Source organism: Drosophila mojavensis, unplaced genomic scaffold, assembly GCF_018153725.1.
Source record: "Drosophila mojavensis isolate 15081-1352.22 unplaced genomic scaffold, ASM1815372v1 contig_80, whole genome shotgun sequence".
In the NCBI taxonomy this organism is placed as follows: Eukaryota; Metazoa; Arthropoda; class Insecta; order Diptera; family Drosophilidae; genus Drosophila; species Drosophila mojavensis.
Window position 1 is genome coordinate 9,526,742 of NW_025318906.1, and position 22,151 is coordinate 9,548,892.

Consider the following 22,151-nt stretch of genomic DNA (forward strand, 5'->3'; position numbering starts at 1 on the left):
AAAAAGAAAGAAATATATAGGCCAAATAATAAGGGCCAAATTTATATAAATCAACACAAACAAAAACTTTATTTATTTTATTTTGAGTACATTTTGAATCTGGCGCCCATCGATAAGCGCAAACAATCGATTCGCATGGGCAAGTGCAACTGTTGCTGCAGCTGTGTTTGCTGTCCGATAGTTGTCTCTTAGCAATAGCTGGCGCTATCGTAAAGGCGCGCACTATTTACATTTTGAAATACACACTCGTTATTTGGTCAGCAAATGCAGCTTAGGTCTCATTGTATACTAACTATACTATACATTAATACTGACTATTAGTAAACTAACAAAACGCTTTCATAAAAAAATATTTTGATAGTGAGCGTTTCCACAACTATTTTGCTTTACGTTTTCAAATGCCATAATGGGCACTAAACACAGCGCACTTGTTGCTGCATGTGTGTAGCCAATGCAAAGCATTCACAACATAAAGACAGTTATCTACATACTCCAAACCAAACAAACACAATGATCTTATTGTTTTAAATAATTTTTCAATCTGGCGCTCAGTAATAAGTTTGTTGCCCAATAGTTTTTTCTTGACCTCGAAAGTTGTGGCCATTGTGAACAGCTATCGGTACTTGAAAATAAACACAGCCTGTTGAAGTGTTTGCTTGACGATAGTTGCAACTATCGTACGTAAGCAGCTGGCGCAACAGCTGTTCTGTGTGTACTGACCACTACAACGTAGAAAAATATAACAAATCGCAACGTAAGCAGAAGAGTTGGCGAGTTTTTTTCCTGCTGTGCAACGTTGGCTTATCAGTTGCGCGAAATGTTTAGACGCTCAAGCACCGCCATTGCGAAGACAACAAAGCAACGGCACTAGAACTAATCAACGGAAACATGGTATTAGGTTGCGCGGACTGCTGCAGCCACACGGGCTACGACGCCATTGGAAATACGGGTAAACGCAGCGTTCCGCTGGACAATATGGCGTAGTTCCGGAACAGTGATTCATTATTATTTTCGACAGGTCCCCGTTTTGGTGTGCGTCATCTGCAATGCATTTTAGTATTTTTCGGCTTGGCCGTGGCATATGCCATGCGTGTGAATCTCTCTGTGGCCATTGTGGCCATGACGGATAGCAATCACACCAATCCAGCATTTCCAGAGTTCCCCTGGGACGAGAGCATCAAGTCGTACCTGCTGAGCAGCTTCTTCTGGGGCTATGTCGTGACGCAGGTGCCGGGCGGCTATCTCTCGGCAATAATTGGAGCCAAGTATATGCTCTTCTTTGGCGTGCTCATCTGCTCCTGCTTGGCACTGCTGACGCCGTTCTGTGCGATCACTGGAGGCTGGAAATTGGTCGTTGTATTGCGCGCCATTCAAGGACTCTGCCAAGGCGTCATCTTTCCATCGACCCACACATTCCTATCGAAATGGGCGCCAGCTGAGGAGCGTGCCAGGCTTGTGGGCTATTGCTATTCGGGCTCCCAGTTTGGCACTGTGATCATGCTATCGGTGAGTGGATATATTGCATCCTCGTCGCTGGGCTGGCCCAGCATATTCTACATATCCGGTTGTGCCGGCATTGTGTGGTCCATGGTCTGGATCTACTTGTGCGCCAGCACTCCCGCGCAGCACTCCTCAATAACTCCCAACGAGCGGCGGTACATTGAGACCTCTGGTCAGTTGCGTCGCCCGTCGGATGCGGGTCGCGAAGAATTCGTGGCACATCAAAACCTGCGCACGCCCTGGCTGCGCATCTTCACCTCGCTGCCGTTCCTGTCGCTCCTCTTGGCTCATTGCGCCAACAACTGGGGCTTCTGGACGCTGCTCACCCAGATTCCGACCTACATGAAGAATGTGCTGGGCATGGACATCAAGCACAATGGCCCGCTCTCTGCGTTGCCCTACTTTGCCATGATCCTGCTCACCTGCTTCTTCATCTGGCTGTCGGATATACTGAAACGTAATGGAAGCATGATGTCGCTGAGCTTCTCGCGCAAGCTCTTCAACTCGATTGGCCTCTGGCTGCCAATGCTGGCGCTGCTGGGCCTGGGCTTCATCACCCAGGGCAGTGCGAACGCCAGGCTGGCCATCGGCCTGCTCACCCTGGCGGTGGCCACCAATTCGGCCAGCTATCTGGGCTTCCATGTCAACCACATCGATCTGTCGCCCAACTTCGCTGGCACTCTGATGGGCATCACCAACTGTGCCGCGAATGTGATGAGCATCTTGGCCCCGCTCATTGTGGGGCTTATTGTTACGGATGAGGTGAGCTAAGACAAGTCAAAGCTGGAAGAACAATCATCTTAGATAAACATTTCTCTTCCCTTTACAGACCAATCCCACGCAATGGCGCATTGTCTTTTACTTCACGGCTTTTGTCTACTTCATTGGCAATTTAGTTTTTATTCTGTTTGGACGTTTCACTGTCCAGCCCTGGAACAGCACCAGCTCACACAGACAGGCGCGCTCTGTGTCTGTCAATGGCCCAGATGAGACAGAACGCGCGCCTTTAATTGATACCTAAGTAAGGATATCTGTATATATATAGTTTTCAATTGATTCCTATGCTATTCGAATTTACATTCCGGGGTGAGTCTTAGCAAAGAAACTGATGTACCTTATCGTAGGGTATTATATTATGGAATTGATTGCCGCTATTTTATGTTAGCTTATAGTGAATTTTTACAACTAGATATGTATGAAATATGATAACAAATTATTTAATAAATATGTATGTATATTTAAAGGATTTGATGTAAACCAAAATATATATGTATGTATACTAAATATATTATTAATGTTATGTATTTCTATTCTAGGTATGTGATTTTATCATTAACTGTTTTAGGTTATGTCTTAAGGGTATTTCTGTGCAATTTTATTATCGGCTTTTCAATTTTTCTAGTTTCTTACTTCCTCCCCATAAATTTATCAGTAATGTTTGCAGTTCATTTACTCAATTTATTATCTGACTTATGTTTTTCTGTCTGAAAACGGTTTATCTGCCCTGGCAAATACCTACGTCAGAGCTAATGTATAAGGCCTTTACTGTATATGTTTATTTCGTGTCTGTGACAAACATTAATTAGTCCTTATCTATAAGATATTGCGTTTCAATTTATAGGTTTTTTTTTTTTTTTTTTTTTTTTTTTTTTTTTGATTACAAGAGAAATATAACGAATATTTCTCTATTATGTCTAGACTTCTCAGTTGCATTTACTAAGAAATATATATATTTGTATATGTATATATGAGGTTTCTCCGTTCCCATTATTAGGTTTACTTGGGGTTTCTTGGGTCAAATATCACGGAAATATGATTTGTTTATTTTAATCTTGGTATATTAAATTGCCGCCTTTCACTATTCTGGATTTTTGTGTGTAATATTCCCCCATAAAATATAAATATTATTATATTAGATCTGACTAATGTACCAGTAGATTATTTTATTTATAGAATTATGTATATATTATGTATGTATATATACCATGAGTGTATTACTCAATACTCCTCGAGATCCATCACATATCCCTCGACAATTCCTCCTTGTCTACGTATCGAAGAGCATTCCAACGCTGAGATATAATCCCCTATCCAATAGTATTACTAATTTGTAGCATATATTTTATATAGTATATTATCGGTTTAGATTCTTTATTTATGTTAGTTCTTCAATCATTTATTGTACAAAACTTATGCTGCCTAAGTGGTATTAAGTTTATGCTAAACAACTAAATATTTTAACTACTATATTTACTAAATTGTTCGAAGCGATTCGATTAGAATATAGATAGAATACGACATATGTATATATGTATTTGTATATATGTATATGTATGTAGCTCTCTATGTACGCTTAATTCGTAATTTAAAGCTAATTGCAAGCGGATGTAGGGTTAATATTGTTCCGAATATCCAAATTCGTACTGCCCTCACCTATCTCGTATCGCTTGGCCCTATCGTATTTACATGCGAAGCTCTCAACCGGCTTCAATTTCGCTCAGTGTAGCTTGTGATTGGCGGGCAAATCTTCGGAGCGTATGCAACGGCCACGATAACAGATCTCTGTCTCGGAGGTAACTTTGGTGGATGTGGACGTCGCATAGACGACATGCTGCATCAGATCCTTGTGGAAGTTGTCCTCCTTGCCGCCAGATGGCGTTGCCAGCGTCGTAATGGCCAGCACATCGGCGGGCGCCTCGGTGGCCGCCACTGTGGTGCTCTCCACCGGCTTCGTGCGCCTAATGCTGGTGTAATCCTGACGACGCTTGCCCACAGCTGCCAGCGCTGCAGTTACCGCCTGATCCTCGCTCTCGTCGATGGCAAACAGATCGTGCAGCTGTTGTCGTACCTCGGAGAAGATGCTCGGCTGCGTGTCCAGATCATCCACATCGGCCGCTGTGTCCATGCGACGCGTTGCACTCTCGTCGCTCATCGCCAACGTGGTGGCCATGGTGGTCGTTGCCTCTGGCGCCTTGACGGTGGTCACCTCGTACTCCGCGGGCGTTGTGGGCGCCGCAGCTGTGGTGGTCACCAGCTCAGCGGGGCTGCTGGTGGTGAGTGCCTCAGTGGCTGGTGTCATGGGCGTTGTGCTTGTTATGGCTTCCTTCGGCTCCAGCTCCGCCTTTTGGTCTTTGTCGGCATAGAGCGAGTTGTAGAGCTGTGGTCCCAGATTCTGAGATTCAGCCGTCTCGAAATTCTCGCCATTGTCTGAGCCGCCCGAGATGCGCGACTTCTTCCACTTGCCGCGTCTGTTGAGGCGCGAAATGGTGCTGCTTATAGGCGACTCGGTGGCCAGTTGCTCGGGCGCTTTGCCCATGACCTCCTCCAACAGCTCCGCAAAGGACTTTTCGGGTCTGCAAATGAAAGAGAGAGAGAGAGAGGGGTAAGGACTTTTATCACCTTCTCTAGCAAATCTAGAGCTTACTTGAGATTGGGTTCCTTAAGCGTCGGTGTGGTGCGCTGTGCACCACCAGATCCACCAAGATTGGCAGCTACGTTGAATTCGTAGGTTTCCGGTTGATCTGTGGGTCCCGCCGTCACAATCTCTGGCTCATTGTCGAAGTTGTGCGTCTCGCTCTTGCTGCCGTATTTGGGATTGAGCGGCTTGAAGCTGTTGCTGTTGCTGTTGGTGTTGCTGTTGCTCGTTTCCGAGGCGGGTGACCATTGCGATTCCTGACCCTCCAGCTGGAAGGGCTGCTTGTAACGCCGACGTGGCGTGTGTGTCGTTGTCTGCTGCAGTTTGGGGGAGGGGGGATGGGTTAAGGGATATATAAATAAAGTTCCATCTGCTCACTTACCGGTTTCTGTTCGTTCTGCTCCTGATTGTAGCGGCTCAGCTTGCGCAGATTCTGGCGCTGGGTAACGGGCTCCGCTTCCTCTTCCGGCGCAGCTGTCGACGAGGAGGCAGGATGCGTGGGGCGACGCTGACGTTGGCGCACCTTGACCACACGACGCGGTGGCAGGCGAGAGCGCAGCTAGAGATAAACGATGTTGGGATAGATTTCTAACAAAACCTTATTAAGGACTTACGGATGGACGCTCCTCGGTCGTTGGGGTGGTGCTGGTCACCGGGGCTTCAGTTGTTGTTGTAGTCCTTACTCGCGGATAATTGCGGCGTATGAAGGGCGAGCGACGTGTTGTTGTTGTCACAGGTGCCTCGGTTGTTGTTCTTGTTGTGGTCGTTGTTGTTGTGGTAGTGGAGGGTGTGGTAGTGGCCAGAGTTGTGTAGATGGGACTCACTTCGTTGCGCACAATGGCCTCTGTGGGATTCAGGTCCTCCTGATTGGGAAAATAGCCGGGTCCATAGTTGTCCTTGGAGAACTCATTATAGTGCTGCGCTATTTGCATGGGCTCCAGCAGGCTGGGCACATAGACACTCTGCTCGTCTTGGTCGATGCTGTTGCTGGGCGTTACCGTGTACACTTGCTGGGTCTCTGAGGCGGGGCCTTCGGTGTTGCCCACATCATAGGAGCTGGGTATGGCCGTGGGACTGGTGGGGCGACGTGACGGTGCCTTGAATACGGGATAGTTCTGCTTGAGCACATCGCGCTGGTAGTCCAGATCCTGATCCTCGCTTGGCTTGCCATTCTTTGAGCCCTTGTAGTGCTTCTTCTTGGTCTTGAGTGTCTGACGCTCCTCCGTGGTGGGCTGGTAGCGTATGCGATTGGGATTGCGCAGCAAGGGATTACGCGATGTGGCCGGACGACGTGTGCTGGTCTGGGTGCTGGACTGCTCCTCGCCAGCATTGTCCGCTGCCGTGCCGCGACTGCCATAGGGACGTCTGATGCGATGCGTGGGCACCTTGACATTACTCTCCGACTCGGAGTAGGACACCGACGAGGTGGTCACTACCTTTGAGACGGCAGGCTTGCGCGTACGCAGGGGACGACGTGTGGGCCGGGTCTCTGGCTCGGGTCCGCTGAGGGGTGTTGTGCTGGCTGGCAGCTTATCCTTCTCCTGCAGATTGTTGACCAGGCCGGGTATGTCCGGTGTCAGCGGTGGCAGCTCGGACGGCACATGATACGGATTCGGTTCGTACTCCACATTGACCTCGTTCTGGTTGTAGCTGGGACGATGATTCAGCGGAGGCTGTCCCTGTGGATCCACATTGTAGCCCACGTCCGAGGTCGTCACTGGCGTATAGATATTAACACGCTGCTTGGTCCTCTGCGTCGTTGACGGCTGTGGCGCCTCGTAGTCTTGGGAGGATTGGACGTACTGCACCGACTGCTCGAAGGGTGGGTTGGTGGTTTGTGGTCGCTGACGGAAGGCATCCTGTTGACGGAAGTATTGCTTCATGCGCAGCTCCTCCTCGGCTGTGGTTGAAGTGGGCGGCCGGGTGGTGAGGCGTGGCAGCTGCTCCTGCACCACCGGCTGCAGCTGTCCAGAGGGATCGAATTGTGGATATAGTTGACCGTTCGAGCTGGGGAATTCCACCTGCGGCCTTGAGCTGTAGGTGAAGAGCGTTTGTGGCGTAGCCGTCGTGGAGGTAGTCGAAGTGGAGGTTGAGGTAGAGGTGGAAGTGGAGCTAGTGGTTGAGGTGCTGCTGGGCTTGGTGCTGAGTGTGTTGAAGAAGTCATCGCCTCCAATTTGATTCAGTGTATCAAAGGGATTTGGTGTCTTGGCGGGCGCACGATAAACGGGCTGCTCCACGGCCACATGCTGGGGTCGCTTCTTCTTGTGGCGCTCCTGCTTGGCGGGCTTAGGCGTGTTGACCTCCTGCTGCTGCTGCTGTTGCTGCTGCTGCTGCTGGTTGCCGTCCTGCACGTAATAGTAGCTGAACTTGTTGCCACGTGTCGGCGCTGGACTGGCAATGCCACGCTGTGGTTGCGTGGTGCTCTCGAAGGGGTTGCGTGTGCTGGTCGGACGCTGCGGACGCACGGGCTGAGGCTGGACGAGCTCCTGCCGGGCAGCCGTATCCTTGGCGCGGTTGATCACAATGGAGCCCACATGCGGCTCGGGCAGCAATATCTTATTGAAGCCATTGGGCGTGCGATAGCTGAGCGGTGCCACAAAGAAGGAGACGTCCTGCAGATCGCGGCTGTGCGCCAGCTGCGACAGATAGGGCAGATCGAACTTGACATAGCCATCGGGTATGGGCATGCCAGCGGGTCCGACGAATATCTCAGGCGTCTGCTTGGTGGGCGCATCGATGACGGAAATGGTGCGAGCATTGCGCAGCGCCGCAACCACATCCGACTGGGTGGGTCGCGCATTGGGACGCAGCAGGAACATGGCCAATGGGGGCTGGTGTGCCTTCGGCTTGGGCTTGGCTGTCGTGAACTGCGGCTGCGATTGCACCTGGGCTTGCGGCTGGGCAAAGCTCTGGAAGATGTGCTGCGGCTGAGTTGTGGTGGTGCTTGGACGAGTCGTGGTGCCGGAGTTAAAGAAATCGCTGCCCACACTCGGATCCTGTGTGTAGAACTGATTGATCTGATAGGGATTGACAGCGGGCAGGCCGGCGTTCACATTGAACTTGTTCACCTCGAAGTTACTGCTCGCGCCGAGTCCAGCGGAGTTCGGATTCTGTCGCTGTTGATTGTAGAGCGTATCGTAGGGCACATAGAGCAGTTGGACCTCCTGCTGCTGCTGCTGCTGCTGCTGTTGGCTGTTAGTGTTGGCAGCAGAGGAGGGAGCAGCTGGCTTGTTCAAGCCAAACACATTTTCCGGCTCGGGATCAACGGGGAAAACTTGTGGCGTTACGCTCTGGAGGGAGGCCTGCGTGGGTATGGGCTTGGCATGAGACTTCAGTGGGAAATTGTCCTGTATGAAGTTCTGCTGATGCAGTGGCTTGCTCAGCGCCTGGGCGAGTGGTTTCTGGAAGTCGGAATACGGTTGCGGCTGCTGGCCAAACAGCGATGGTGGACTGAACAGCGAGGAGGGAGCGGGCAGGGAGCTGCCGCCAAAGGAGTGCTGTATCTGATAGCCCGTTTGCAGCGTGGGCGGCGCATTGGGCTGATTGGCCTCGTTGTGGAAGGGCATCTCGAACTTGAAGAACGACTGCGAGGTGGGCTCCTGGGCGGCGCTGCTCTTCAGCGGCGGCGGTGGTCCCTGGTGCCGCAGCGGTGCTGCTTGGGGAAAACGTTGAAACTGATACGGGTAATCGAAAGGCTTGCTCAGCTCGCCGAAACGCCCGCTGGGCGGAAAGGACTGCGAATAGGTGAGCACACGGCCATTGCCCGAGCGATCTTTGCCGCTTTCATCCAGCGGCTGTGCCAGGGGCACCCAGTCCAGCGCATCGCCAGTGTCAGCAGTGCCCACAGATTCCAGTTGCCGCGACCATTTGCCCGAGGACTCCTTCTGCGTCTGTGCGTAGCTGGCGGAGGCCAAAAGGCCCAGCCAAACGGCAATGAGTTGCATGCGACGTTTCATAGTCAAACTGCCTGGAAGTGAAGAGTAGAGAGAAAGAGTTGCATTGAAATGAAGGGAAATTTTATTACGGCAGGGAAATTCGTTTAATGTGGGATATAAATGAAATCAGATGTTTTTGGGTTGCCTAGTCTACACATTTTCTGCATCTACAGAGTTCTTCAAACTTCAGTAAATCCAAAGGTAAATGCAAGTATATAATGCCTGTAGAGTCTCTAATTAATAGGAGTACAGATTCACAACTGCTGTACCGCTGAGACTCTTATTTCCTTCAACTCCTATCTTTCCTCAATACTTGTCTCAAGAGATTTACTGAGATTATTTCACCTTCTGTTTCATTAAATCAACTAAGCGTAAAACTTCTTAATTCGTGACATAATAATAATAACAGACTGCAGCGCAGCTCTAGAAGAACACCGTCACGACACGTGCAAAGAGCAACGAGCACAAAGCAAGGTCAGTGGGCGATTGTCGATTCTATTGATTTGCATTTGAGGGAATGTGAAACCAGTTTCATAGGCCGGGACAGGTGAAAGGTTGCTATAACCACAACGGCGACTGGTGCAGCCGCAACTGCCATTGATAATTGCCGGCTGCAGCCGGCTCTTGGACTTGGCCAAAGCCAGTTGACAGCTCTGTCGTCGGCCTAACGGTCCATAAATGCCAACCAATTGCCATAATTGTAGCAGTCGCTACAGTTTGGTCATTGCGAGAAATTGCATTTAGTATAAACAGTGTCTATAATTTGTCATCATGAACAATGCTGCTGTGATCCATGTGCACAATGATCGCTGATCACTGATCAGTGATCGGTGATCGGTCAACTGTCGAATGATTTCCTTATTGCTGACTGATTTTGCATATGGATAATATGTTAATTCGTTGCGGCTGGGCTGGCCTGGCCTTTAATTGCATCATCATTATCAAGGCGCACACACACTCATGCAGAATGTGGAGATTCCAAAACGAAAGTCAACTGACCGGAGTTGGAGCTGGCTGGATGGTTCAGCATGCGAGCAACTGATCAGCTAACTGGATAACTGCAGCTCTGATCACTTTCGTTTTCACTTTTCCACTGCATTAAAGGCAAACACACAAGTGTGCATGTGTGTGTGTGTGTGTGTGTGTTGGTATTGTTACCGTTGCAATGAAATATGCACATGCTTATAACGGATGCCAGACCCGACCCGACCAGACCAACACAACGGACCAGACCCGCATTAAATGGGTTAAACGAAAGCAAAAGTTGCAAAAATAACAGCAAAAACATAAAAAAATAAATGCGAAATATCGTAACAGCCGCCAAAACGGAACTCAAACCCAGAGCAGGAGCCAGATAGACCCATTCGTGGAGGTCTACAGGTGGCACAGTGAAAGAAGAAAGTTCAACTGACGCTGGACAGAAAGAGAGACAGCGAGAGAGCGAGAGAGGGAGGGAGAGCAAGAGAGCGAAAGAGCTGGTAAATTATAGAAATTAAACACACTTGCGGTCACTTTGAATAGCTGACGGTACAGAGGGGAGGTAGTCGCCACTACCTAGGGGCCGTACCTAGCCAAACCCGTTGTCACACCCGACTGACTTCAGCTCTGCCAGAGACATTGGCCTGCACTTGAAATGATTGTCCATATGCACTTATTGTATGCAATGCTATAGCCATGTAAATCTCTGTATCTTTGTGTCTTTGTATCTGTAGCTGTATATGCTAGCATGTGAATTTGCCTATATACATATATGTGAATCTTGGTATCCGAATCAATGCACATGTTTCTTTGTAACTGCCACTGTTTCATCATTATATCATAGCATCTTTATATAAGTATTTGTGTGATATATGTTTGCTTCTTAAATCTGTATTGATCTATTCATGCCTTTGTATCTTTATATGTGTATATCTGTATCTTTGCATTTAAATCGGTATGTTTGTATCTGCATGTGTGTATGTATACTTGTAACTGTATATTTCTGTATATTTATATTAGCATTTCAGTATATGTATCTTTGTATGCATGCATCTATATCTTTGTACCTTTATCTTTATAGAATTTGTGTATTTCTGTATCTCTATCTGTATATATGTAGCTTTCCATCTCTGTCTCTTTCTATCTCTGTATCTATATTTCCGTATCTTTCCATCTCTGTGCAATGAAAGTGAAATGTGACAATGCCCTCAGTTGGGCATCTGTTGTAACTTAGTTATTGTCTCTCGGTACGCTGCAAGTGAAATTCCCTTTCATCTGGTAATCGCTAAGAAAGTTGAACAACATTGTGTGGGCGTCGCTTTAACGAGCATGTGGCTTTTGTTAGCCTTGAATTAATTGCAGTTGGTCAGCTGAATGCCCGAGGCTGCGGTTGGGCAGCCAACCCAGCCGGAACTGTGTTAACCGAAAAACCAAACAACACACATATATGGCAAACTCTACATAGATCTATATGTGTAGCTACTTAAGCCGCTTACAATCTGTTCCAGCCTCAATACCTATGCTCAATCGGCTTTCAATTTGTGCGTAGTTGCAACAATTGCTCTGGCATTGACATTGCCTCATCGACGGCCAGCCGCCATGATTAACTGGGTGTGGGCCTTAGTGTCGCCGGCACGCCCACACCGAGCCGCGCCCAAAATAACAAAATCTAATTATAGAGCTAGCAGAAAAGTAACCGCACTCACCATAAATTGCGGCAGCAACAGAGCAACAATGCAAATTCAAGTGGCCAAATGAGTTTCGTTTTGTTTCTTAATGGGATTTTTGTGAAACTGCAAAGAGAAATATGCAAATAATGTGGAAAGGTGTTGAAGACATTACAAAATAATGAGGTCCCAAACATTGCAGGTGCTATAAAGCAAATGAATACTCTAGGCAGAATTTGATTTCGAGATCTTATGTGGATGTGGCAATCGTCTGTTTTCTGGTATTAAAATTGCCTAAATAATTGGCCTAAATTATTGCTGAGGGCAAGAATTGTTCATGTGAAGAAATGCTGGGGAAGCACAGTTGATTTTCTTTTTGATTCACTTAAATTATATAGATATTTTTAATAACAAAAAAAATTCATAATAAATATAATAAAAAAAAAATAATTTGATTTTAATTTGTATTTCAAAGTAATAAAAATAAAAACTATATTTAATAAATTTATGCTTTTGTTTTTAAATATTTTTCTAAAAATTTTATATAAATTTTTAACTTATAATTAAATTTATATTAGTTTATATTACATGCTAAAAATAGAAACATTTCTTTTTTAAGAGTATATAAGATTGAATGAATTTTAAAAATCATATACAAAAGTGATATATGTATATTTATATTTCAATTTATTTATTTATTTATTTATTTTTTATTAAAAAAATGTTTGTTTCCTATTTAAAAATTTTTATTTTTATCTCTGGCTAAGTACTAATTTCTTTCATTCTGTAATTCAATTGCTTGCCAGATCTTTAACACCTCAGACCTTCTTAGAGTATCTTTGGGCATAAGTAGTGTAAATATTTGCACATAATGACAGACCTGAACGCTTAATGTACAATAAGTAGTTAACAGCGGTCTCAGTGTGTCACTGTCATGTTGCAATGCAGCCCAAGCACAATCTACACACAGATGCGAAATATACAAAAATCTCGAATGCGAGCTAAGACTTTAATTGCATTTGGCTGGCAAAATCAACGCCTCGTTGCTGGCCACGCTTTGTTGACTTCAACGCCGAATGTGACGCGACTTGGGTGTGGGTTGGATACTTGCAGCAACGCCTGCAGCTCAAGATAAAGATACTTATGTATGTGCTCACAACGAGTAAAAACTAAAATCTAAAAAATAAAAATAAAGCCCACAAAGTGCAGCGCACACAATTATCAGAGCACATCGAACGCATTGCGCCTCGGAGGCTGCACGTTTGGCAATGGAGCCAAAAATAATAGATTCAAACTGCGAAAAAAAATGCTTGTTGAATCAGCTGTCGGTTGTTAGTTGTTGCTTGTGGCTTGTTGCCTGTTCGGGGCAGTGATTTGGCTCACAATTTATGAGTCAACAGTTGCCAATTTCCAATTGCCAAAATTGACGGCCAACAAACTAATTGAAATGCTACGCAGCCAATTAGCCAAAAGCTCATAGCGAGAAAAATTTTGTCAAGCTAGCAAAACTATGTGAGGAATGAAGAAAGTCGAAACATAGATACTCTCGTTTACATATATAGATATGGGAGATTTACATTGAAATTGTTTTTGTTTATTTATTATTAATATTCTATTTATTTATCTATTATTATTATTCTATTTATTTATTATTATTCTAATTTTTATTTTTGTATAAAAAGTCATCTTACTTCAACCTCACCTCGTCTAAGGTCGTTAATTCTATATCTTCTTGCCTCTACTCTACTATGGGTCCAGCTTTTATATGATTTTGTAAGCAGTAGGCTATCAAAAGAAACTTACAACTTACAAGAGAGCTCAAGTCTTTTTTTTTTTTTCAATTAACAACTAATAAAAAAACAAGTTTTGCAAATCTGCAAAAAAAAAAAAAAAAACATGTTTTCTCTCTGCTGCATCTCATCTCCTCATCATCATCTCCTCTATGGGGATAAGTTGTAAAAGTGACCTTGCCATTTCAGCAATTCAGCAACTACGATCGGAATGCATGTTGTGTTGTAGTGTCTTAGACGAACGCCTTGGCAGTGTCTTATAAATAATAACATAATAGGGAATTCCTTAAAAAACATATTGGATAGATGTTTGGCACAAAGCCATGTTTATCGTATGTATATATGTATATGTATGACTAACTTTGTGCCAAACATCTGTCTAAATTGATGTTCAGGTGTACCCTATCAATTTATTATTTTCATATATATGTACATATATACATATAGGCTATGTAGCTTATCTGATTATGATTATACTGCCTTATAGTTTCAAATACGTACATATGTATATGTAAGAGCTGTAAAACTGATTAGAAATGTATTTTTATATAATATAGCGATATGATATGATATGACCATATGATCATATCATATTAGCATATTCACAATCTTTATGCATATTTAATATGCAAAGATTGTGAATATACTAATAAGGCATATTCATATTTAAACTCTCCGATGCTTCAGCTATTCATAAACCAAATGACTATATTTTAAGCTATAATTATATCAATTCAAATGTGCAGAAACTTTAGCGTCGTTTGTACATATAAATGTGAATAAATTAATAATACATACTTTAAAACGTTAAAAAATGCATATATGTAAAATGCAGAAAATAAGTCAAAGATAATAAAAAATTTATTTGAATAAGTGAAAAGAAAGACCAATTCTTGAACTTGTACCGCCATCGTAAATTTATAGATATGGTCTGAGCAAAGAAATATCTTCTTTCTTCTTCCGAGCGCCTCTCATTGCAATTTTAGAGTATTATAATTCATTTAGCATAGACAGCATGAAAGGCCTGGAGAGTGCGCTAAATGGTCCGTTCTTACAATTTCCTAGCTCACTCAATGAGGATTTATTGAACTCATAAATAATTCACTCAATTGACTTGTATATATAAGAAAATTTTAGTGAAATAATAACAACAATTAAAAAAGCTCTGTTGTTGTGTTTCTATACCTACGATCTTTTCAGCATGCCAAAAATATATATGCACGAGTATATCAAATAACATATATTAATAAACATGTTCATGCTAAAACTATAATACCCTATTGCCAAAGTGTATCATAAATCAAAGAGTTGGATTAATGAGGGCTTTTGCACAACAAACTGCTTCAGCTGTTGCTGTTGTTGTTGTTGTTGCTGCTGCCGTTGCCGTTGCACATTAAGTGGCAGCTGCGAGCTGCACGTGTGACTAACTAAATGACAGGCAGCTATAGCTAATTGTCTAACTGTCTCATATATTATAGAGAAACATATGTAGATAATTGAATGAATGCGTTACGAAAACTATATAATATATCTTGCTACATAGATCTGTGGATATGCCGTTACACATTTTGGGCTCACACAGATCACACAGCTCAAAGATACTCAACAGAAATTTGCAATCTCTGGCCAATTATGGAGTTGCGGCTGTCACTGCCTGCGCTGGGTGCAGGCAAATTTATGGCTAAAATATGAAGCGCCCCTCGCTCCGTCGCTCCGTCGCTACGTCGCTCCGTCGTTTTGGGGCCAAAGGCGTTCAGCGACAATGCAAAATTTATGCGCCGCGTGCTTGGGACATTGAACTCCAATGAAAACGAAAGCGACAATGAAATGCATTTTATGGCTTTGACTGCCACAGCAACAGCAACAGCAACAACAACAACAACAGCGACAGCAACAGAAATTGCCTGGCCAGTGCCCCAAAGCTGAGGCTTTGAAGCTTGTTTTTGGCTGCCGGAAAATTCAAATGCATTAAACAACATTTTTGTTTTTCTCGCCACCGGCAGACAGTCCCAATTTTGGGCGCCTAAAAAACAAATTTAATTTCGATTTCTGGTTTGCTGGTTTTTGGTTTGCTGGGCGTCATCAGACTAATTCCTCAAATTTTATGCCGCGACGCACATGAAGGGGCGAAACGTGAACGTGGAATGCTTCAAATTATTAAACGAAATGTAAATTTCACGCCGCTTGCGGGCTAAAAACAGCAACAACAACAACAACTGAAAACAAGAAGAAAACTTTCATTTTTGTTTGCTTTCCAAATGAGCCGAGGCCAGGCACCTGCTCAGAAATCAAATGGAATCAAATATGCCGCCTCGTTAAGCAAGGGCTTGCGCAATCTCAAGAATTTATGACAACCCTCGTTAGGTAAGCGATTTAGAAAGTGTTGCGCTCTTCCTCTTCTTCGGACATTATGTATGTATGTGTTGGAATGCGAAGCGCATTATTACAGTTTATTTTTTTTTTAATTTTATAATATTTTTTAATTATTAGTTTATTTATGAGGCAACCAATTCGTATCCGATCTTTATCGGATTTTAATGAGCTGCTTGCCCACTCAATACGCTCTGCATATTTAAGTGTCTTCAGTACACGCAGCGGGCAGAGGGAATGTAGTAGTGTGAGTTGAACTCTGCAGCAAGAGCAAGAGTGCAAAGAGTATGTCCGCATTCCATTTAAATAATTTTCACTTTGCTTTATGTCATCATCAACTGAAATACTTGAAGCTCTTGAAATCAAGTTGTGAAAAGGAGGCTTAACTTTCAAGATTTTGCCTTGAAGATCGATTAGATCAAGAGAATGGGCTAATGAAGAATTAGGTTATGTATCATATATATATTTTTAGTACTTAGCAGATCTATGCACAAGTTTGTTGTGATTCGTCATGAATTCTATATATAATTTGGTCATATTTTTACGTTTTTAAGCTTTATTAAATATAAAAAAAAATAGTTAAAGAATAAATAAATTAAATTTTTATTAGTTTATATATCACACCAACAATCTGCATTTACGTTTTATGGATATCCATAATAGTTTACATTTTATAGACCAACAAACTTATTTTTTTGAGGAGTTGGTTGAAATAAGCTGTGAATCACTGTATAATGATTTATTTATACTATACTAACTAAAGCTTAAGCTCTAGCTGACCTAATTATTATACTTGAAAGTCTTTGCCAGCTTAAAAAATTCTTAGCTTTTCATAACGGGTTTGACATTTATTCTCTGGCGCAAATAATGTTTATTTATAAGTTCTGCTGCTATTTGAAATATTTTACAGAATTTTTTGAGCTGCGCTGATTGAGAAATGTCTTTATAATTTATAATTATTATCTGCCAATTTTATGCTAAAAATTCAAGCTCTAGAAAATCTGTGTTTGTATTGCAGTCAATCAAACTGGCTCTGCCAATATTATATACCCTGATTTTCCATTTTCAATTAATGAAAAAATTCTTATAAAAAAAAGAAGTAGATTATTATTTAAAATTTGTCCTCATTTTCTATTCCCGCAACGAAAAAGCTTTTATTTTCTGTGCAAGAAAATTTCATTTTATTCATTAACATTCATTAAGATTAAATTGTAAATGCTGAGTCATGCCCAGAGTTTTGCATTTGAAAGCGAAAGTGTTTTGCGCGTGAAAGTGCGTGTAAGTATGTGACCACTGTACAGTGGGCACCCAGCGTCGCACAGTAGCTCAACAGCCGGACATGCTCAATTGAGCAAGAATTGGAAATAGCCCAAGCCTTAATCACGTTCGATTTGGCCTTAACGCTGAACAAATATTTGTTGGCCAAGCCAAAGTATCGACAAATTACACATACATATATATTAATATATCGTTTATATACATATGATTTAGATTGCGCAAGAGCGCCAAAGCGGATGCCCGAGGCTTAGTGAGTCAAAAGCACAGTTAAATTGCTAAAATTGTTAAAATTGTTTTTGTTTTTTTTTTTTCGGGTTTTATCGGCTGACCTGATTGATTTCGCAGCCAATTGCGTAAGGATGCGCAACACGCTAATTACATAGAGCCAATTGCAAAGAGCTAAAACAATGTGACAATTGCAAAAGTTAACTAAGTATAGACACAATAACTACGAGTTGACAAAACAAAAGCCACAGCGCCAGCCAAGTGTGGCCGTCGAGTCAACTGAAGCAGGCAGCCGAAAGAAAGCAAAAGTTGACTCCGAATATATATACATGCATGTACATATGTATATGTATAGTGTATACATGTCTACATTCTCACAGTGAGCTTGTGCAATAGGCTGCTTGAAATTTACATAAACGAGTGCATTTAGACACATAGATGCTGCTTTATAGATGCACATTAGCAATCAATTCAGCGGCACGATATATGGAGTAGATACCAACACGTCGCTCGGACTGTGAGAAAATATTGCAGCGAATGACAAATATATATAGAAACACACACAGACACATAGACACATACACATGTCTAGCGGCAACTGAAACTGGCTAACAAATAGCTTTGGCTAGCCTTAACTTGTTTTTTGTTTTTGCTTCTCTCTTTTTCTAGACTCTGGTCTAGAAACGAAATTGTACGCCTTGCTTGACACGGCTGACTAATCAACTGTCGAAGCGTTGATCTGGCACATGCACCCAGGGGGCAGCTGCAACTTGCAACTGCAGCAGCAGCAGCAGCAGCAGCAGCAACAGCAGCCGCTGCTCACGATTTATGCGACAACAACAACAATATTTGCTTTTATTTGGTCTTTTGATCTGTGCGGTATTTGCGCAGTATTTTCTAGGCATATACCAAACATTGTTGTATTTGTAGTTGTGCATGTTAAGCATATTTACGCAGCTCTTTAGTTGATTTTTCAATTTGAATTTTCTGCTTTGGGCTGTTTGCCTAACAAGTTTGTGTCTTAAGTCTTTTGTGTTTATGTGAAATTCAGCAGAAGCTGAAAGTGTTTTTGGTGTTTGTTGAATTAAAGATGAGATGGGACTAAGTGAAGGATGGGAGAGAGTGAAGGATAGGGTTAGTCTTAAGTTGACGTTAATCTATGTTGGTTAATGGAAAAAAAAGCTGAAAATCAAATCAAATAAATAGCTAAAGCTTGTCAGTTGGGGCTTGTCAAAGTGAACAAAGCCAGGTAGAAGTCATTGAAATGAACGTCAAATGGCCAGTCTTAGCCTTGTTATAGATGCGCATCATAGTAATTATAATAACAATTAACGAAATGTTTTGGCATCTTAATGCTAAAGCGTGGGAGCAGCTGCTAATTATGATTGCAGTTATGAGAGCCTTCAAGGTTTCGAAATATTTTAAAATATATAATTATTTTTTTTTTCACAATTAAGCAATAAATATATAGAGTATGGAAATATATAGCTGCATAGATAAAAGCATAACAAAAAAAACATACATTTTTTATAAAAGTTATATTTTATTAATAGATTTTTTTTAATATAATCTCAGATAAATCCAAGGGGGCCGAATAATAAATATTTATTCATATATAATAAAGGAAATCGCCAGAAATTTATAGAAATTCTATTTGATTTCAAAAAGTTTTTAGAAAAATGTTAAAAATTCAAAGTTAACTCAAATAGGTACAGTTAAAGAAATTATGTATATAGAGAATACAGTAAATTTAATATACACCTTTATATTTTAAAGGAATTTTTAAATTATCTGGAATTTAATTATTAATTTAGTTTGTTATATTTTTTCGAAATTGGAAAAGCAGTTTTAGATTTAAGTTTTATGACTTTTACATAAAAGATTTGGCTTGGCAAATTCAACTCTAAATTCAGCCTTAAGCTTCTTGCATTATGCTTTATCTTTCAGTTATTTAAATCGTCTCTAGCTGTAAGATATTTGATGCTGATCAAAATGCCCAGCTTTCCTTCCGAAAACATTTATGTTTTACTCCAGCAAACACAAAAAATATTTGCATAAAAGCCAGCAAGACTTCTAGTTATATAAAACTTTATAGTTATATAAATTATGAATAGCTATATATGCGCATAACACATTATCTCTTGTCCAAGAGAGATCTGCAGCAATGCCAATTCTAATGACCAATGGAAAACCTTTCTTTATTGTGCTTCAAGCCACATAAAACAGAGAAAAGACGAGTTTTTATAGCTTCCGTTGGTTAAGACAAAACCATTTTTTCCCTATTGTAATACCTGTTGAGAGAGCACTCAAATGCAACAAGGCTGAAGAAAAAACAAATAGCTAAAAACAATTCAAATAAATTGGCCCACAAATTGCCGCCGTTTGTGGCGACTGTCGAAGTTTCTGGCTGAGACCGCACAGGGCGGCTGGCACGTGCAATGGCATAGCTTCTGGGCATTTAGGCAATCCAAAAATATACGTGTGTGTGTTATGTATGTGTGTGTGTGTGTAGTTATTTGCACGTTTCACTTTCGTTCGCACTACAAAACAATTGTGGCACGCGACGTGCAGCCGGCTGGGCGTGGAGGGGCACGAAGGGTTTAAGCGGCGTACCACATGTTTATGGTTTTTTTTTTTACTTTTCAGTTTTGTTTGTTTTTTTTTTTTCGACTGTCAATAAATACGGTTAAGAGCCAAATAAATAAACATGAAGCGCAGACACAAGCTTATATATAAATTATGACAATAAAGAAAAAGTGAGTTTTGGTTGGTTGTTGCTTTTGTTTTTGTTTTCTTGACACTTTCGCGACTTTGCTGGCCAATGCGTCGGCTACGTGATTTTAGCCACAGCCAAAGGCTAAGAAAAAACGTTGAACGGACATTGCCTGCGTTTATTGTAATTAGAAAGTATTTAATTTCGCAGACGAACAAAAGAAAATCAGAAATGATAAACAATATATATATACCTATATATATATATATATTTGTATATATATAGATAAATTCCATATAAATATGTGTGAGGCAAGTTTCGCTTTCATGTTTTGATTTTTGCCAAAATGACAACAAAATGCGGCACATTAGTTTCGTTATGGTCATGTGCCACACTCACTCACACACACACACACACACATATACACACAGAGAGAGACATTGGCTTGATGGATTGTTGCCCATGTTGATGATGGCCCATTGAAAGCGAAAAGCGCGTTGCCAACATTTGTCATAAGCAGCAACAGAAGCAGCAACAACAACAACAACAACAAATGTACTCTGCCCTGGTCTGCTCAACTGTCTAGCTGCCTATGTAAATAGATAAACCAGGTTTTTTTCTCTTGTTAGCCGAAAATTTCACTTAAGTGAAAATTGGGTTGAGTTCGTCTTGTTAAGATCTTTATCTAGATGGCTCTTTGTGTCAATGGGTCGACTGCAGAGGAGCATCCGCTGAGCTGCACAATAAATCGCTTCAACATTATTGACAGACGTCTTTGAGGCTAGCGCTATTGCTATCTCTGTCTCGCACAAATTGCATGCCACTTGATGAAGATGAAAACAAAAATCAAATTTCCAAATAATTAGAGCATGAAAATAAACAGCAAATTGCGCTCGATGTGTGTGTGTGTGTGTGTGTGTGTGTTGGCTGATAAATTTCTATTTGCCTTTTTTGGCAGCTGCTACTTACCTTTACAGCTTCAGCTGCTGCAAGTGGGCAGCTCTATAGCTTAGATATATCTTCCTCTCTCTCTCTCTCTCTCTCTCTCTCTGGGTATCTATTAATGCTTGAAATTTGGTTTTAATTTGCTGAATTATCAGGCGCCACTCGCGTATTTGGGGCCAAAGGTGGGCGTGGCTGGCAGTGCAATGAACGCGTTTAAAAATTTCACTTGCTGCTATTTGTACAAAAAATATCTCCCACTTGGATGGCACAACAAAATGCAGTAGCAGCTTCAATAGCGGCAACAACACTTAAGCAACTCGTTCAGGAAGCGCACGCACTTTCAAACCGCTCTGGTACCACTGTGCACTAGTTAATACAGTTTTACAATTTACAGTTAACAGTGAGCGCTTGGCTTGGCTGTCGTAGTTGGGTTTGTTTCTCTTAGCCGGAGCTAACGCGTCTGCATCGCTGGCGTGCCGTTAACAGACTGAAGAAATGAAAAGCGTCTGTGGCCAAAAGTAAGTAAGAGTGGTTTGTGGTTTGCTTTTCAGCCAGCGGCGCCGACGTTGACTGCGCCGTCGGCATCGGCATCGGCATCGGCAGCGACGCGACGCGACGCTTAAAGCGGCTTTGTGTAGCTGCAGCTTTTAGCCAGGCCACAAAAACTGTACCAGCACGCACACACACACACACACACACATGCGACAGAGACAGACACACACACCCATACACTAGTAGCGCACAAAAGACTTAGGCAACAAACTTGCTCGCTCTTCAACTGTTCTTCTGCCACAGGAATTCGTTGCTGTTGTTGTTGTTGTTGTTGTTGTAGGCGACCGGAAAATTAGTTCAAAGCTATAAATGTCACCTTAACTTAATTGGCGAGACTAACTTCTGTAACTCTAAGCAGAGTTTTTTGTCTTTTTTTAGCGGTATTTTGCAATTGTCGCCAAGCTAAATCGATTATTGCATTTGGCTCGAAATCAACTCTGGCTGCATTTGTGGCATTTCATGAATCATGAGCTGAGACCCCGCCAACATTGGCCGCTATAATGGAAATATACTTCTCCATATACTTACTATATTGACTCATTGCCACGTCTAAGATCCGTATATCAAGCTTTAATGGGATTTCGCTGCTGGCATGTGGTACTCAAGGTCGTCTAGCGAGTCAATTCTGTGTTACATAAATTCCATTGTATTTAATTAGGTTGTTTGTTGTTTGCTGTACTCTCTGCACTTGGTTCATGCTGTGCGGGCAGCAGCCCTTGTGTGGGGCATAAGAAGTTGGCTTTGAATTCGGTTTCATTTAAAGATATTCCATTGTATCAGAAT

The 22,151-nt window shown here is 42.4% G+C and overlaps 2 protein-coding genes across 2 annotated transcripts; one reads left to right on the forward strand and one right to left on the reverse strand.

Moving 5' to 3' along the window:
• The first annotated feature begins 714 nt into the window (after positions 1 to 714).
• LOC6579277 (putative inorganic phosphate cotransporter) lies at positions 715 to 2,743 on the forward strand. The gene is made up of 3 exons (XM_002005137.4): positions 715 to 949; positions 1,019 to 2,262; positions 2,330 to 2,743. The coding sequence occupies exons 1-3, from the start codon at positions 889 to 891 to the stop codon at positions 2,519 to 2,521; spliced, it is 1,497 nt and encodes a 498-aa protein (XP_002005173.1). The 5' UTR covers positions 715 to 888; the 3' UTR covers positions 2,522 to 2,743.
• Positions 2,744 to 3,620: 877 nt separating this feature from the next.
• Positions 3,621 to 21,475, reverse strand: LOC6579278 (mucin-5AC). The gene is made up of 5 exons (XM_002005138.4): positions 20,841 to 21,475; positions 5,530 to 8,882; positions 5,298 to 5,474; positions 4,925 to 5,232; positions 3,621 to 4,853 (listed from the first exon to the last, which is right to left on the reverse strand). Exons 2-5 carry the CDS (start codon positions 8,869 to 8,871, stop codon positions 3,998 to 4,000), a joined length of 4,683 nt encoding a protein of 1,560 aa, XP_002005174.1. The 5' UTR covers positions 8,872 to 8,882; positions 20,841 to 21,475; the 3' UTR covers positions 3,621 to 3,997.
• Positions 21,476 to 22,151: the final 676 nt, after the last annotated feature.